This window comes from Podarcis pityusensis (assembly GCF_964106645.2).
Source record: "Podarcis pityusensis genome assembly, chromosome: 12".
Lineage (NCBI taxonomy): Eukaryota > Metazoa > Chordata > Lepidosauria > Squamata > Lacertidae > Podarcis > Podarcis pityusensis.
This window is the reverse complement of record NC_138037.1, coordinates 9,209,234-9,227,827: the sequence shown is the minus strand read 5'-3', so window position 1 is coordinate 9,227,827 and position 18,594 is coordinate 9,209,234. Positions and strand designations below refer to the sequence as shown.

Sequence of the window (18,594 nt, the reverse complement as noted above, 5' to 3'; positions counted from 1 at the left end):
AGGAGCCATAAATAGAGCTGGGGGGGTGTAGAAGAAGATAGGACACGGATCAGACGCAGCCCACAAATGGCCGCCTAGGTCACAAGGGGGATGAGATTAAGAGATTCCCTGAAATCCTGCGCTGGGGAGCCACATCGCGCTCCCTTGACGTCAGCGAAGCCACAGCTGCCGTACCTTCCAGCTGCTGGGAAGTGGCAGAGAAGCAAAACCACGCACATTGAGGGATTGTTTCAAAGCGGAGGCCGGGGGCTCCCTCAAGCGTTTAATTGCTGGGCCTGCTCACACAGAGAACATCTGCAGACCCTAAGCCAAGTCCGTCCTATTTAATTTCAGCCAGCTGGAATCCAGGAACGCAGGGCGCCAAGGTTTGTCTCCCCAAGATTAATGGGCTGTCAGGGAGAGAACAGGAGCCCTGTGAGCGCAGAGGGGTTTATATATAGCCTCCTTCCCAAAAACCCATGAAAACACTTCTAGGAAAAACGCTGAAGCCCTCAAGTGTTGCTCTGGCCACAAATCACCGCCGGACCATTCCCAGCAGGCCTATTAGGATCACGGGGTGAGGAAGCTTCCCCCGCTCGTCCAGCCTTGCAGGCCTCACCCCGGCTCCAAGGACAGCTATTTGCTATGATACATGAGCAATTGCCGTCCGACTGCCTCCAGAGCACCCGCAAGCAGTGGGACACGCTCCAGAACGGGCTGGTTTCAGCAGGAGTTCGCCCTGGGTGAGGAAAGCCATCTCATTGGCTGCTCCTCCGCTGAGTTCCACGCCCTCTGCAAAAGGCAGGGCTTGCATTAAAACACTCCGTCGCCCGAAAAGCAGAGGACATTGGCGTGGTGATGGGTTTTGCGCAGAAAGGTCCTAAGGTCTCTCCAAGCAGCCCTATAGGGTAGGTCAGCTGCTCTCGATCCTGTCTCACAGACCAGGAGACTGGAAAAAAAGAGGGACGGCTAGACCACCTACTTTGCTCGTGGCTGAAGGGACATTTCGGCCAGGAACTTTGCAATTCACGGCCTCTTCGCCAGAAAGAATGCATGTACTTGTTTTATAGCCAAAGCAGTATGGGGAAGGCTGCATGGACAGCAGCTGCTTAACCCTTTTCCCCGCTGGTCTTATGGTGTGGTTTAGTGACTCAGAGGTCAGCAAACTTTTTCAGCAGGGGGCTGGTCTACTGTCCCTCAGACCTTGTGGGGAGCCAGACTATATTTGGGGGGGGGGGGAAATAATTAACGCCCTCACAATAGGGACGCGGGTGGCGCTGTGGGTTAAACCACAGAGCCTAGGGCTTGCCGATCAGAAGGTCGGTGGTTCGAATCCCCACGACGGGGTGAGCTCCCATTGCTCGGTCCCTGTTCCTGCCCACCTAGCAGTTCGAAAGCACATCAAAGTGCAAGTAGATAAATAGGCACCGCTCCAGCGGGAAGGTAAACGGCGTTTCTGTGCGCTGCTCTGGTTCGCCAGAAGCGGCTTAGTCATGCTGGCCACATGACCTGGAAGCTGTACACCGGCTCCCTCAGCCAATAAAGCGAGATGAGCACCGCAACCCCAGAGTCGGTCACGACTGGACCTAATGGTCAGGGGTCCCTTTACCTTTACCTTTTTATCCCTCACAAATAACCCAGAGATGCATTTTAAATAAAAGGACACATTCTACTCATGTAAAAGTATGCTGATTCCTGGACCGTTTGCGGGCCAGATTTAGAAGGCGATTGGGCCAGATCCGGCTCCCGGGCCTTAGTTTGCCTACCCATGGGTTAGAGTGCCAAAGTAAGACCTGGGAGACAAGGGTTTAAATTCCCACTTGTCTAGGAAGCTCCCTGGGCCAGTGACCTTGAGCCAGCCACTGCCTCTCAGCCTAGCCTGCCTCACACGGTTGCTGTGGGGATACACTGCGAAGGAAGAGAGCTCTGTGTGTCGCCTCGACCTCCTCAGAGGAAAAAGTGGGATATAAATGCAAAAACGAACTGTTTCCGCTTCTGGTGGGTCTTCCCCAGATGCTCCTGGCCTTACCTGCGCAGGTGGAGGAGCTCCTGCTGCAGGTGCCTGAGAAGCTGGAGCAGGGACAGCGGGAGAAGTTTGTGCAGGTGCTTGTCCTGCAGGCTGAGGTAGTTGAGGCGGCTGGGCCGGGACGTTGAGCAAAGGGCTTGCCGGCTGCTCCGCTGGCGGAAAGAGCTGCAAATCAGAAAGGACAGGAGATGGGTATGGGAGAATGCCAGAAATATCAACGATGAGCTGCTTGTTTGTTGACTTATTCAGGCAATTTCTTTTACCGCCTAATTACAATTGTCCCTAAGCGGTGAACAAGTAACTAAGAGCATTGTGTAAGAAAGTAAGTAAGTATGTAAGTAAGTAAGTGCCAGTGGTGGTGTAGTGGTTAGAGTGTCGGACTAGGACCTGGGAGACCAGGGTTCGGGTCCCCACTTGGCCATGAGCCTCACTGGGCCACTGCCTGTCAGCCTAGCCTACCTCACAAGGTTGTTGTTGTGGGGACTGAATGAGGAAAACCCCGTATGCTGCCTTTGAGTTCTTTGGAGAGAAAGGTGGGGTATAAATTCAATAAATAAATAAAATTAAATAAATTCAACACAATAACAAATAAAATAAAACAAATCCAACACACTGAAGGTAAAAACCAGCTACGAATTTGTGACCGAATGAAGCAAAGATAACTCAATTATTATTCCAAAATGCTTGAACACTGCCAGCCCAAGGAACAAGTGATTTAAAGTTTCTTTACGAGTCCTTGCTGTTTATGTATCAACTCCTTGCTGCTTATAGCAATTCCTACATTCCTACATTTAATGCATTAGTATGCATTAGTATGCTATACTGGCCAAATCCACAGCCCTCTTGGGCTTATGCCTACAAGGCAGAAGATGCTTCCATCTTCCTCGTCTCCCTTTTTGGATTTGGATTTGAAGAGTTTGGATTTGATATCCCGCTTTATCACTACCCGAAGGAGTCTCAAAGCGGCTAATGATCTCCTTTCCCTTCCTCCCCCACAACAAACACTCTGTGAGGTGAGTGGGGCTGAGAAACTTCAGAGAAGTGTGACTAGCCCAAGGTCAGCCAGCAGCTGCATGTGGAGGAGCAGGGAATCGAACCCAGTTCACCAGATTACGAATCTACCGCTCTTAACCACTACGCCACACTGGCTCTCAGGAGCCTTTCCCCTTTTTTCCAGAAGGGATTTCCGTCCTCCCATTGGAAGGGAAAAATACATTCGCCAGCCCATTGTGCCACACTCCCCCACCCTGAGCACTTGCCAGTGGGATTAAGTGCCACAATTTATTACTGTCTTACATTCACACCACACCATTCCTGTGTCACGGGACCCAAGGTGGTGTGGTTCACTGGCACTCACACATCCAGGCATCTACACCCAGACCTGCTTCAGCTTCCACATGCTGGTCGCTTTCCATGAACCTTCAGAACATGCTCTGGATTTTGTTACGAATCATAATTTAAAAATGCCAATATTTTAACTGGCTTCAGCAGTTATCGTTCCATTACTTAAAAGTCGAGATTAGTTTGCAAAAATCACACGTTGCGTGTATCTTTGTATATAAAATGCTGCCTGGCAATTGCTTCAAGCTAGCAACACTTATTTTATTGTCCTGAAGCGCGGCCGCCCCACTTTTTAAGCCAGCATAAGTCAGTCTGTAGGTCAGCGCTCTCTTAACAGAGAGCTAAAACATTACCTTAATTGTTACTATTATTTGTGTGCGTATAATGAACTTGGCACTTCTCAAAACAGAAGACAGGCCGGTGCTTCAAGATGCATGACTGGTTAATAACTCACCTCAGAATTTTGTGATGATTCTTTCACTCTGGGCGACTAAAAGGGGAAGAAACAGACAAGTGCAATTAGCATGCAACGCCACAACGGATGTCGTGCCCTTGAAACACGGTGAAAACGGCAGCTTTTGGCACAATTTCATTTTAATGTGTTCCAAGTCTAACTGCGGGCAGTAATTCTTAGATCCCAGAAGATCTTTGAAACAGAGGAGCTCAGAGGTCTTAAGGTGGTGAGGCTGTTGCAGCAGGGGTGTCAAAATGGTTTACCATTTGTTTTTAATAAATAACAGGAGTTCATTCTGTTTGAAATGCTTACTCAACAGCCTTTCTCCTGCAAAGCATTGGCAATGGCTATGAAGACTTAAATGGGAGAGAAGCGCTCTTTCGAAGAGAGAGATTCTCCTGTCCTTAGAGAAGGGACATGCATCTCCCCATATGTTGCCCGAGTTCATCTTCTGATAGCCACAGTCAGTGTGCAGAACAGTCAGGACTGATGGGAAATATGGAGATTCCTTGTTTTTTTATGATTTATGTAAGATATACCTCTGTAAAATTTTAAATTGAAAAACCAAATAAATAAATAATTTTTATTTGCCGTATTTTTTGCTCTATAAGACTCACTTTTTGCCTCCTAAAAAGTAAGGGGAAATGTGTGTGCGTCTTATGGAGCAAATGCAGGCTGCGCAGCTATCACAGAAGCCAGAACAGCAAGAGGGATTGCTGCTTTCACTGCGCAGAGATCCCTCTTGTTGTTCTGGCTTCTGAGATTCAGAATATTTTTTTTCTTGTTTTCCTTCTCCAAAAACTAGGTGCAGCTTGTGGTCTTGTGCGTCTTATAGAGCGAAAGATACGGTATTTGTATTTTTTTACTGGGAAACCCTCTTGCAATCCCATCAATGCATTAACTGCACCCTTAAAACAGCTTTCGCAACAGAGACTGTCTTTCAATTCTGGGGCTAATTTTAAGAGGCAAACGGTGACTCTTGGTGCCCACCCTGAGCTGTGAAATTGCCGCTTTGCCTTCTTCGCTCTCTTCGTCAAGCTCATCGTCACTCCACTCCCAGTCGCCATCTTCCGTCTTATGAAGGCGCCCACTGGAGCCAGGGACTCTTCGGACCTGTATTTCAACAAAGCCACCATTAAAGTCACCGATAGAATTTCATACAGAGAATTCTAGCGTGGCCTTTCTAGTGCAAGCAGAGAGCTGGTCAATGGAAAATTTAAGAAGTGCGGTGTGCAGATTCCCACTTCAAACTGTTTTAACTTGTACCTTTTTGGCTCTTTCCGTGATGGTTGGGGCTCTCTGCAGCATTTTTTCTTGCAAAAATTCTTTATTCTGGAAAAGAAATGGAGGGGAATAAAATCGACACTTTGCGACTCCTGTTCCTCAAAGGCCACCGTTTGGCTCAAGCTTCATTGCTTATGTGTGTGTGAGAGAGATAAGCTCTCGAGTTACTTGAAAGGGAATGAGAAGGTCCTTTGATACAAGTGTTGGAAAGCCAACACGTTAGATTCTTCCTAAGAGTAGTCCGTGCCACACTCCTTAGAAATTATCCTGAGGCGGTCGCAGAGAGGAGTGTGCATCAAGGTTTCAACTTCACCACAAGAGTTTTCAAAATCCATACGCAGCTGCCAGGAGACTGCAGGCCTCCCCCTGCCTTAAAATGCCTGAATTCATTGTGTCTTGTCTGCAGGAACATTTGTTCTGACATAAACCTCCTAGCTCAGGGGTAGGCAAACTAAGGCCCGGGGGCCAGATGCGGCCCAATCGCCTTCTCAATCCGGCCCGCGGACGGTCCGAGAATCAGCATGTTTTTACATGAGTAGAATGTGTCCATTTAATATGCATCTCTGGGTTATTTGTGGGGCCGGCCTGGTGTTTTTACCTGAGCGGAAGGTGTGCTTTTATTTAAAATGCATCTCTGGGTTATTTGTGGGGCATAGGAATTCATTCATATATATATTTTTCAAAATATAGTCCAGGCCACCACATGGTCTGAGGGACAGTGGACTGGCCCACGGCTGAAAAAGGTTGCTGACCCCTGTCCTAGCTCTTTGCAAACTGTGGGAGAATTCTTGCTTCTGTATGTGAAGCAAAACCTAGTGAGGCCTGGAGCAAGGTCTCCTCTGCCCTGACACCACAATTTCCAAGGTAGCCCCATTCTGCCTCACAACATTACTAGCCTTCAGGTGAAAATACTTCCCCCATTTCTAAATTCTGCACTGTTGACTTCATACATTTTTCTGTGTTGTACAGGAACAGACCTGGTAACTGTTTTGATATTCCTATTTGGGTTACTTCATTTTGAATAAGTGTAAATTGCCTTGAGTGTAAGTCTCAATCAAAGCCAAAAGAAAATCAGCCAGATTTGCCAACAGATTCCAGCTCAGTAGTTTCATAATCAAGGCATTCTGACTTCTGCACCAGGAAAGGCCTAATGCAGAAGTTTTCAACATTTCAGACTTATCTTAAACATTCACTTGGGCTCCCATTTCTCTCCCCCCCCCCCAATTTATTTTTATGGTGCTAATGCTGCTGGCGTGACCCACTTTAGATCAGGCCACAACTCAGCAGTGAGTCCCGGAAGATCTTAAGGCAGACGAAATTCCGCTGGTGAATAAAACCAGGAAGGAATCTCTGCTGCAATGAGCTCTTATTACCTGCACACCAGTAAACTGCTCCTCTCTTCAAATATATTATTTATTGATTATTTGTTCATTTATTTAAAAGGTCAAGCTAAGTTCCTACCTTTGCTTTCTGGAAAAATTTGTGCCTTAGAAGTTCAGCAGCTGTTGGTCTATTAAAAAAAAGAAAAAGAGGGTGTCATTAGAAGATGTCACAAGAGTTGCTTTTTCTTGCTGCGCCAAATCAAGATTGTAGGAATCCTTAAAGAGCTGGGCGCCATCTCTGATGGAAGAGGCCAAACTGGATTATGGCAGAGACTGCTGTTTCCTTCTGATGTGTACATCTTAGTTCAGATGTTGACAATATTAACAGAAGCTCCTAAGATCTGGACTCAGTGAGCTTTGCTAAGGGGATGGGTATGTAACTGGAACCCACTGACCACAAACAAGTCTGCAGTGGCTGAATTAAAAGTAAGAAGAAAAATGTGCATTAAAAATTAGAAGTACTGTAGAAAATTGCTTTTCTGCATTCTTTGCATTACAGTGGTACCTCGGGTTACATACACTTCAGGTTACATACGCTTCAGGTTACAGACTCCGCTAACCCAGAAATAGTACCTTGGGTTAAGAACTTTGCTTCAGGATGAGAACAGAAATCGTGTTCCGGCGGCACGGCAGCAGCAGGAGGCCCCATTAGCTAAAGTGGTGCTTCAGGTTAAGAACAGTTTCAGGTTAAGAACGGACCTCTGGAATGAATTAAGTACTTAACCCAAGGTACCACTGTACTGTGTCTCCAACTCTCACAAGCTTTCATCAAGCAATGCTGGTTCACAATGGGTGGAAACAAGACGGTTTGCCGCACACCTTTTTTCGGGGTCTTTTTGCAAGCACAGTGAAATCATCTTCCTAAAAGACTTTCCATACTTCTTCAGCATCTCCTTATCCTGCACACCTGTCTCCAGCGAGGGCGGATCGTTCTGTAGCGTCAACATTAAGACCTGAAACAATTGCACCCGTTAGAAGCACCAAGACAAACCTCAAGCTCATTTAGCAGGCACTGTCACTTTGAAAAAGATGCCATGGCCTCTTTGAGAAAAAAGGAAGGTGGCAAGTAGCCTATAGGCTTCAGCAGACAAACAAGGTAAGCAAAAGGTTGTGGAAGAATAGGTACATTAAAAAAAAAAAAAAGACTTGCTGGATTCTGCTGGGGTGATGTCTAGTTCAGCATCCCAATTCCCAAACCACTGAGAGGTTATTCTGGAAAATCTCCAGGGAGGCTTGAAAGCAACTGCCCTCCTCAGCTCCAGCATCTGGAGTGAGCAGCAGGAATGACTTCCTTAATTTATAATTTAGCACCCAAAACGTCTATCCGGTAGTTTCCAAAAAGAGAAGGTCCCAGCTCAAAATGCCTGGCAACTTAAAAATACAGTGGTGCCTCGCAAGACGAAATTAATCCGTTCTGCGAGTCTCTTCGTCTTGCGGTTTTTTTGTCTTGCGAAGCACGGCTATTAGCGGCTTAGCGGCTATTAACGGCTTAGCGGCTTAGCAGCTATTAACGGCTTAGCGGCTTTAAGAAAAAGGAAACAAACTCGCAAGAACTCGCAAGACGTTTCGTCTTGCGAAGCAAGTCCATAGGGAAATTCGTCTTGCGGAACGACTCAAAAAACGGAAAACTCTTTCGTCTAGCGAGTTTTTCGTCTTGCGAGGCATTCGTCTTGCGGGGCACCACTGTAAACTGCAATTAGATGAACACATGTTTGGGATTAAAGCTTCCCCCCCCCCCTGCTTTTTTATAGGAATAATGCTTTTGGAAAGAAAAAAAGACATAGGAAAAAAACACACAAAGTGTTAAGGACGGGAAAACCAGTTCAGCCAGGTGAAACCACAACATCAGACATCAGTGATGGAATTAGGGGGTGCTCCTGCTAACGTTACTGTAGTTCACTTTGTTTTGCCTTCTTAGTTTTGTCAAAAGCCTCAGTTGGTCGAGGGTTTGAGGACTACTGCAAGCTTTTGGCGTAAAAGCTAGGTCACCTCCTGCTTTTAAATTGTTTGCTTTTATAGTTTTCTCTTAATTGTGAATAGGGCTGTATCGTTCCTAAAGCTCGCTGCTTTAAGGGTTTCCTGAAGGTCAAAAAGCAGCGTATAAATTGAAATATTAATGATTGCATTAATTATTGAGGCAAGAATTCTAGATGCAGCCGGGGAGGGACCATTTGGAGATGCTGGATAAAAGAAGGAAGGTTTGAAGAAAAGGAAAGAGGGAGGGGTTGCGGAAGAGTCTACATGGGAATCCAGTGAGAAATCAAGGACTTGCTTGGCATGGGGAGTAGATTCAGAAGGGTTGAGCTGCTGAGTGTCTCAAAAGCAAGTGATGATAATAATAATAATAATAATAATAATAATAATAATAATAATAAATTATTTATACCCTGCCCATCTGGCTGGATTTCCCCAGCCACTCTGGGCGGCTTCCAACAAAGTATTAAAATACAGTGGTCTGTTAAACTTTAAAAGCTTCCCTAAAGAGGGCTGCCTTCAGATGTCTTCTAAAAGTCAGATAGTCGTTTATTTCCTTGACATCTGGTGGGAGGGCATTCCACAGGGCGGGTGCCACCACCAAGAAGGCCCTCTGCCTGGTTCCCTGTAACCTGGCTTCTCGCAGTGAGGGAACCGCCAGAAGGCCCTCAGTGCTGGACCTCGGTGTCCGGGCAGAAGGATGTGGGTGGAGACGCTCCTTCAGGTATACTGGGCCGAGGCCGTTTAGGGCTTTAAAGGTCAGCACCAACACTATGAATTGTGCTCGGAAACGTACTGGGAGCCAATGTAGATCTTTCAAGAAGAGAAGATCAGCAGCAGGCAGGCAATTTTTTCAGGAATTTGACCCACCATCACAAATCTTCTCATTGAGGGACCCCAGATTAGTTTCTGGGAAACCTCGGGGCTTTCTCTTGGTAAAGCACAGTTCCAAGGTATGTATGCAGTGACGCTGGCTCTGCATTCTGATAATAGAGCGTTGCTTCGTGCTTGCCAACTTCCTTCCACATTGACAAAACTCAGGCTTCCAAAGCTATCCCCACTGCTACCCCTTCAGATTATCGCTTACTTCCAGAAGCAGCACGTTCTAGGATGCTGGGTTTTTTGGGGGGTGGGGAACACAGGTGATTCCGAGGAACCAACACAGTTATCTGAACTAGTCAATCAGTGACTCACCTTCATGGGTGGGTATTTGTGGTAAGGAGCTGCCCCTGTCGCGAACTCGATTGCCGTGATTCCAAAACTCCAGATGTCCGCCTTGAAATCATAACCTCTCACCTAGAAAGTGAAGAGACGGTTAACAAGGCATTTCTTTCCAGTTAACCTACATAGGCCTCCAGGCTTTTCCTGCATTCTCGGTCACAAAACTGATCCAACTCCATGCCAACGGTAGATTGGAATCATACCTAGAAGCTCTGCTCTGCTATCACCAAACAGAGATAATCCATATCCCAAGAAAGCCGTTTCCTTTCTGGCAATGGGTTATTGCCAGGCATCTTATCCAGAACACTAAGTTTCTCTCCCAACGGCAGAGAAAAGACACTGCGTATTCTATACACTGCAAGAGTTTTGGCCAAACGGGAGGAATTAACTGCCCCTGGACTCGTTGAAAAATTGACATCTTTGCAAATACCATAGGAGTGTGTTGCTTCACTAACTCAGCATTGCTCTGGAAGGAAAAAGCTATTTCTTCCACTAAAAGAGCGGTGGCTTCATATTGTACTATGCAGCTGGAACGGGCAGGTGGGGGGAGCGGAGGGGAGAGAGAGAACTGCCCCAAATATAGAGAAATCATCCCAGATTCTTCTAAAGAAATATTAACGTTGCACCTTCAATGAGCTTCGTATAATAATAATAATAATTTATTATTTATACCCCGCCCATCTGGATGGGTTTTCCCAGCCACTCTGGGCAGCTTCCAACAAAACATTAAAATACAGTAATTCATCTGATATTAAAAACTTCCCTGAACAGGGCTGCCTTCAGATGTTTTCTAAAAGTCAGATAGTTGTTTATTTCCTTGACATCTGATGGGAGGCTGCTCTACCGGGCAGGCGCCACTACCAAGAAGGACCTCTGCCTGGTTCCCTGTAACTTTGCTTCTCGCAGTGAGGGAACCGCCAGAAGGCCCTCGGAGCTGGACCTCAGTGTCCGGGCTGGACGATGGCAGTGGAGACGCTCCTTCAGGTATACAGGACCGAGGCCGTTTAGGGCTTTAAAGGTCAGACCAACACTTTGAATTGTGCTTGGAAACGTATCGTATGCACTTTATCATCTTTATTTCCTTTATTCTCCTAGCTAGCAAGAGCAGTGGTCAGGGATGATGGGAATTGTATACCAAAAGCATCTGGAGACTCAAGTTTGGGAAACACTGATCTAGTTTGACCCCCTGCAATGCAGGAACATATAGTTGCCCCATATGGGGACCGAACCTGCAACCTTGGTGTTTTCAGCACCACGCTCCAGCCAACTGAGCTATCCACTTGTCTGCCAAAAGTCCTTAAGCAGAAGTTGCAGATCAATCATTCTGAACAAGGCTTTTCCCTTTTCTTCCCTACCTGCTCCATGACTTCAGGTGCCATCCAGCAAGGGGTGCCCACGAAGGTTTTCCTCACTTTGTTGCGGGTGATGTCGCCGCCAGTGGCCAAAAAAGCACTGACACCAAAATCTGAAATGTTGAAAAAGAATTACGTTTTAAGGAGGAGTTTCTGAATGACACACGGACACACGGCACCCCTTGGCCATTTGCACTATGTGCTTCCCAGCCGTTGCTCTGCTTGATCTGCGAACGGGGCAGAAGAAAATCACAAGTGCTGAGACGTTACCCAGTTGTTAAGTTTGTCAAGCCAAGCATGGCTGGGCCAGGGAACAAATTCATGTCTTTGCTTTAGCCGCATAGTATTGCTATCTGCTCTCAGGCAGTACTCTGGTCTGAAGTGAAACATGGCGACTTGCACACCTATGATAAAGATGTAGGAAGCCAAAACAAACAAACAACCTCTTTTACTGCACTGGCACCCATCTAAAGAAGTACCATGGAATGAACAAGCCACCAACAGAGACAGACAGGATGCACTTTTACCAATTTTAAGGTGGCCAAGATCTGTGAACCAAGCAAGTATTTTAAAACATATCAGATGTCAAGAACTTAAGAAGGACCCTTACTGGATCAGGCCATGTGAATCATTATCAGTTGCAAGAAAAACACAAGAGTGGCAAATCATTAAACTGTGTGTCAGTGTGAGATGGAGGGAAACCCACCATTTGTGAGTTCAGGAGAATTCAGCTTTGTCAACAAAGGTTTTTGTTTTTAAAAAGGGGAAAAAAGTTTCCATACCTTATGATTCTGGAGACAGGATTGGAAATATACTGACAATGCCTGAATGAATTATCAAGAGCTGAAGGGCTTGCTGTAAATGCTTTCCAGTGGACAGGGATTGGATTTCAGTACCCAGCACAGCTACTTGCCTCACCCAATGAACAACTGGAATGCAAGTATGCCAGAGAATTCCCACTGATTCTGATAAGTAGCTGAGTGAACTCTCCTTCACTGGAGGTGTTTAAGCAAAGGTGGGATGGTCATCTGTCATGGATGCTTTAGTTGAGATTCCTGCATTTCAGGGGGTTGGACTGGATGACCCCCGGGGACCCCTTCCAATGCTACAATTCCATACGTGCCGCTGCTTATGTAATAGTGTGCGCGCACAAACACTCACCACACACTCATCCACACAAAGGAGGCATCAACAGGCTTGCGGGGGGGGGGGGGGGGGAATGCCAAGATCTTCAGAAGTACCAAAACATACTTGGAGCTCCACAAAGCAGCCTAATGAGAACTGGCCATGCTCAGCGGCCACAGTATGGTATGATATTATATAATATATGATATGATATGATATGATATAAAATAAAATAAAATAAAATATAAAATAAAATATAAAATAAAATAATAAATAAAATAAAATAAAATAAAATAAAATAATAAAATTTATACCCCGCCCATCTGGCTGGGCTTCCTCAGCCACTCTGAGCGGCTCCCAATCAAGTGTTAAAAACAGTACAGCATTAGATATTAAAAACTTCCCTGAACAGGGCTGCCTTCAGATGTCTTTTAAAGAGAAGATAGCTGCTTATTTCCTTCACATCTGAAAGGAGGGTGTTCCACAGGGTGGGCGCCACTACCGAGAAGGCCCTCTGTCTGGTTCCCTGTAACCTCACTTCTCGTAATGAGGGAACCGCCAGAAGGTCCTCGGCACTGGATCTCAGTGTTTGGGCAGAACGATGGGGGTGGAGACACCTTCAGGTATACAGGACTGAGGCCGTTTAGGGCTTGAAAGGTCAGCACCAACACTTTGAATTGTGCTCGGAAATGTACTGGGAGCCAATGCAGATCTCTCAGGACCGGTGTTATATGGTCCGGGCGGCCACTCCCAGTCACCAGTCTAGCTGCCGCATTCTGGATTAATTGCAGTTTCCGGGTCACCTTCAAAGGTAGCCCCACATAGAGCGCATTGCAGTAGTCCAAGCGGGAGATAACTAGAGCATGCACCACTCTGGCGAGACCGTCCACGGGCAGGTAGGGTCTCAGCCTGCGTACCAGATGGAGCTTGTAGACAGCCACCCTGGACACAGAATTAATCTGCACCTCCATGGACAGCTGTGAGTCCAAAATGACTCCCAGGCTGCGCACCTGGTCCTTCAGGGGCACAGTTTCCCCATTCAGGTAATGATGACTGAATGCTTGGGGTGAGGGGGGCAGAAATCAGAACAGAGCAGCTGGAATCCTGAACCAGGAGCACTTCGCACTGCAACATTTTGTTGCAGCCCCCATCTCATGATTCCGAAATCCCTATCGGAAGCAGTAGGGGGGAAGTTTGCGCGCTTGCATGTTTGCAGAGGTGGCAAAAATCCAAAGCTTTTACTTGGTGAAAGCAGGATGTTAGAACTGAGTTTGGGGCACATGGTACTAACAGCCCTGGCAATAATGCCAGGACCCTACAGACCCTCAGATCCCACCCCTTAGTGTCACCCCAGAAACCCCACATCATCCAGTCACAAGATTTTAGCACTGTTGCTCCTCTGATTACGCACAGATTTATGAATCTTCTATTGTTTCTAAGAACAAAGAGAGGGGGAGGAGTCAGATATCTTGTTCCGAGACAAATCTGCCTTGCATGGAATGCATGCATTTTAAGCAGCCACACATCACAACTGCTGCATACTAATTATCCTGTCGTACTTCTTTACAGCCAGTTGCAGGATGAAAGAGAGGGCAAGTTTTACAAAGTATTTCCAAACCAAGCGGAAATGCGGCAGAATACTGCGGTGTCACCTTCAGCCGCAAAGGAGAGGGTGTAACCCAGGAAGTGGGTCCTCTCAGCCCCGGCTGGCGATGTGGGGACTTCCTGCGTGCGTGGAAAAGCAGCTGGCCAGAGTCAGGCCTTTCCCCTTGACCTTGCTAGGCAGATTCTCTCTCTGGTTTAGGCCACGTTTTGCCTGAGCCACTAAAAAGCTAACACACTACATTATGAACCCCTAATTGGGGTTCCACATTTCTGTTCACTCCCCCAGGAGAACTGCAGCCTTCCGTTCATGGAGCAACAATGGTAAACGTCATAAAATCAGCCATGAGAAGCCCATCTTTGTAATGTTAAAAGAAAAAGGAAACCGCCAGAGGTTCACCAGCGACATTTGCAGCTACTCGGCTCTCTAGATGCCCACTCCCAAATCTACCATACAAAGTTCTCGTCGTTTAGCAGACGTCTCACTACAATGAATGGATTTGCTGTTGTGGATGCTACAAGCAAAACTGTCAAGGAGAGAAGTCGATGCTTTGCAGAGAATCCCCCCTCAATTAAGTATTATGCAAGAAGTCTTTTTATAGGAAATAATTAACTCACTTCTCCCTGAAATGTGGACTTGCATTCACAGGGATGTCTTCAACGCAGAAGAGTTTCCTAATATTTGCACATTTGAACTGTCTAAACGTAAGATCACTTTGACAGCACAAGTAATCAACTTTTATTCCAGAGGGAGGAAACATACAATTTAAAACTGTTCGTCTCGAATGCCTGAGACAGCTTGTCAATCCAGTAACTCACAGGAACAAAGAAAGCTAACTTACACAGAGTCAGACTATTGGCCCATCCAGATCAGGGCCATCTACACTGACAGGCTACACCTCTCCAGGGTTTCAGGCAGCAGACATTCCCATCCTTACCTTTGGTATACCTGCTTCTGAATTGCCACCGAGAAGGAAAATCTGTTGCAAAAGCAATATATCCTTGGAAAAGAGCTGAAGAAACTCAATCTGTAGAAGATTGGGCAGTTCCAAGAGTAGAAGTCATAATATACATCGTCGGATGCATTTTTTATGTTGAAGTTGCCTGGTGCCGTCTTTGCACAAGACAGCCTTCTACGTTTATGTAGCCCCTCTCGGAGGGCCTGCCAGTAGTGGAATCTTGTGCATTCTTTATTTCTGGGGATCCACAGATGTCTTTCAACCATGATGGTCAATGGGAACTCACAGGTTGTGGGTCTCGAAGGCAGTAGCAAGATACCAGCATCTTATGATCTGTGTCCTAAGCATTTTGCCAAGGGATGGGAAATCAAGTCGCAGACCAGAGTCCATTGCCCCATCAAGGAGAGCTTAGCTTATGTTCTACAGCTAACCTATCTTCGGCCTACCACTCCTTTAGACCCCTAGGTATGTAGCCAAGAGGCTTCGCTCTGAATTAAAATGTCCCATCACAAACAGTAACTTTGGAAAACCCAAAGGTTGTGTTCAAATCCTCTGCAGAGACACATGCAATATGGTGCCTGCCATACTGACATCTTTAAACTGAAGGATGCTCTAAAATAGGAATGGGGAGCCTCTGGCCCTCCAGAGGTTGCCTCATCACCCCTGTTTATTGGCTATGTTTGCTGGGATGATGGGAGTTAGAGCCCTAACAACCTCTGGAGGTCTGCAGAGGTTGGATGGCCATCTGTCACTGATGCTTCAGCTGAGATTCCTCCATTGCAGGGGGTCAGACTAGATGACCCTTGGGATCCCTTCCAATTCTACATTTCTATGATTCCATAATCCTACACTAATCCCCTCACCTGCTCTTTGTGTGAACAAGCCTATAACTATACTTAGTTCCATAGTTTTGTGTATTCAGACAGAAACACAATTCATGCTAAATGAATTTTGCAACCAGTATAAACAAATGTCCATACTCTTTACTCTTCTTTTTTACTGCTGACATACATTATCTTTGCAGCCATGAAATGCAAATAAATAAATAATTCAAAAATGGGGGAGAAAAGGAGAAAAATAATCAGGACTGAATTCTGTGGCTTTTCTGAGCTTAGTCTCTATTGTGGCACTCGCACAGCTGTTTAATCCAACACAAACAGACCCTTCAGTAGGTTCCGCCTTTATCCAAATACAACATGAATGGGGCACATGACTGTTTTAGATAAGATTATCAAAGGACGTGGGTAAGGACAGGGTTATTAACTCTCAACACAAAGACCCTTCTAGGGCATAGGCAATAGATTTCCGGTCAAAGCATCATTAAGGATTCAGGAGGTTGCTTAAAAGGCAAATCTAGTTGCTTGTACAATCATTTTGATATTGAGATGATCTCACACGGCTAAGTGATTCTGGAAGAGGATGAAACAAAGAGGCAGGCAGCCTTAATTTATACTGCAGCCAGTGCCCACTGAGTGTAAATTGATAAACCTCTGCAGATAAAAGGCGGGGGAAGCAAAACGCCCCCATTCAGAAAAATCCTTGAAAGAGCTCTGTTGTAATAAACCACAGAAGGTCCATAGATTGGGGGATCAAAGAGGTGCAAGACAAAGCCTTGGTTCATACGCACCCCCAAAAATCCCTGCAATGACAGGAGCCTTCCTTTCCTTTACTGAAATTCTATGGAGAGGAGGACCTCCCACCCAAATCTTTCAACACTGGAAACCAGGCAATGCAAGAAAGTTTTTGGGACCAGCTCTTTTTCATTTCTCTTCCCCTTGCCTCCCAAGGCAATGTTTACTGGCAAGAACTAAAAAAAAAACTCTTGCCAGACAAGGTGAGCAAAGGGGGATCCGAGGAGGGAGATTCTGACACAGGCAGTGTAGACAGAGCAAGGGAAGGCTGGCAGCAAGGGTCTTCGCCTGACAAAACTGGACGGACCCAAACTGCTCTCGACAAGGCTTCCTAGACAACAGCAGAATCGGACAGCAAGCAAGCCACTTCAGATTTTGCAGTTCAAGGGTGTGACGGCAAAGCAAGAGTGGGAAAATGTTTTCGGTCCAAAGGCCACATTCCCTTCCGGGGGCCACATCCCAGTGGTGGGCAGGGCTATGGGAAAAGTGGGCGCAGCAGCAAATTTTCATTGTTACCCTAACATGGTAGGCTAGTTTCTACATACAATCAACACACCTCTCCGTACTCTTCATCCAGGAGAGCAAGGGGCATTACTGAAGTTCAAGGACACATTCCAGTCAGGGGAAAATATTTGAGGTGTGAAGGACAGCCTGTGTGGGGCGCAGCCTGGGGAGACTTCCCAAGGGCCAGATAGAGGCAATGGAGGGCCACATTCAGACTCCAGGTCGAGAGGCTCCCCACCCCTGGTTCACCCTAACAAAGCTGCTCCACGCCCACCTTTAACAACCAACTCTTGGGGTGGGAGGGGCTTATGCAATGCCCTTAAGGGTTGGGCATGATGTGTCCACACACCCACCCACACCCCACTGAGTCCCCATGTTGGAGGGGGAACCAGACACCTATGGCACATTGTTTCCCCCTTCCTCCCCATGCCACCGTCTTCAGGGTCATAGAATCATAGAGCTGGAAGGGACAGTTTTTAAGCTGTTTTTATTATATTTTGTACATCACCTTAGGACATAATGTGGAAGGCGATTAACAACCAATTAATTATAGTGGAGCTACAAGTTAAGAGTTGGAAGGGACCCTGAGAGTCATCTAGTCCAACCCTCTGCAATGCAGGAATCTCAGCTAAAGCATCCATGACAGATGGCCACCCAACCTCTGCTTAGAAACCTCCAAGGAAGGAGAGTCCACAACCTCCCAGGGGAGTCCATTTCACTGTCAAACTGCTCTTACTGTCAGAAAGTTATTCCTGATGTTTAGTTGGAATCTCCTTTTTTGTAACTTGAAGCCATTGGTTTGTGTCCTACCCTCCAGAGCAAGAGAAAACAAGCTTGTTCCCTCTTCCATGTGATATTGAAAGATGGTTGTCCTCAGGGTCCTCTCTCTGGCATGGAAGCAGAGAGCAAACCACATGGCAAATAATAACAATTATAATAATCATAATCATAAAAAGGTTCACCTGCAATCTGGACCGAGCCATCTTCTCCTAGAAGGATGTTTCCAGCTTTCACGTCCCTTTTGAGAAGAGGAAGAGACAAAACAAAAAGATATACACTGTGAGTACAAGCGGTGAAGTGCCCCTCCATTCTCTTCTGCCACACTCTGCTTCATGATCCAAACATTATCTTCTCAATGCAAAAGGCCATTGCTGAGGCTGTAAATACTCAAATTAAAGTTCCACTGAGAGAGAGAGAGAGAGAGAGAGAGAGAGAGAGAGAGAGAGACCTAAATTTGGCAAACCTGTGAAAATTATGGAAAGCACATGCAACTAGTTTACTTATCTGATAAGGTCTGTTCTGCTTATAGCTCAGCAAATACAGTGGTACCTTGGGTTAAGAACTTAATTCGTTCCAGAGGTCCGTTCTTAACCTGAAACTGTTCTTAATCTGAGATACCACTTTAGCTAATGGGGCCTCTCGCTGCCGCCACGCCGCAGCCACGCAATTTCTGTTCTCATCCTGAAGCAAAGTTCTTAACCCGAGGTACTATTTCTGGGTTAGGATAGTCTGTAACCTGAAGCATCTGTAACATGAAGCGTCTGTTAACCTGAGGTACCACTGTACTGCTCACCTGATTTATATGAAATAAGGTTGCCCCCCTGCCCTATAGGCATAAAACCACTGAGCCCCATTTCCCCAGCCCCCTGTAGCTCTGCAGCCCCTTCAGGGGCAAGGAAATATGCCTCCTTCCAAACTTTCACCACCTTCCAAACTTTCATCACCTGGATAGCTGCATCAGAAGCCCTCAGTTGAAAACC

At 46.4% G+C, this 18,594-nt stretch overlaps 1 protein-coding gene across 4 annotated transcripts in view; it reads right to left on the bottom strand.

Moving 5' to 3' along the window:
* OXSR1 (oxidative stress responsive kinase 1) overlaps positions 1 to 18,594 on the bottom strand; it is an 85,316-nt gene that overhangs the window by 10,862 nt on the left and 55,860 nt on the right. For all 4 annotated transcript variants that reach the window (XM_080974152.1, XM_080974153.1, XM_080974154.1 and 1 more), the window contains exons 5-13: positions 17,797 to 17,852; positions 11,017 to 11,126; positions 9,635 to 9,736; positions 7,286 to 7,419; positions 6,546 to 6,594; positions 5,067 to 5,132; positions 4,791 to 4,913; positions 3,801 to 3,836; positions 2,009 to 2,170 (exon numbers count right to left, since the gene is read on the bottom strand). In XM_080974152.1, coding sequence (XP_080830278.1) covers positions 2,009 to 2,170; positions 3,801 to 3,836; positions 4,791 to 4,913; positions 5,067 to 5,132; positions 6,546 to 6,594; positions 7,286 to 7,419; positions 9,635 to 9,736; positions 11,017 to 11,126; positions 17,797 to 17,852 — 838 coding nt within the window. The remainder of the gene's footprint in view (positions 1 to 2,008; positions 2,171 to 3,800; positions 3,837 to 4,790; positions 4,914 to 5,066; positions 5,133 to 6,545; positions 6,595 to 7,285; positions 7,420 to 9,634; positions 9,737 to 11,016; positions 11,127 to 17,796; positions 17,853 to 18,594) is intronic.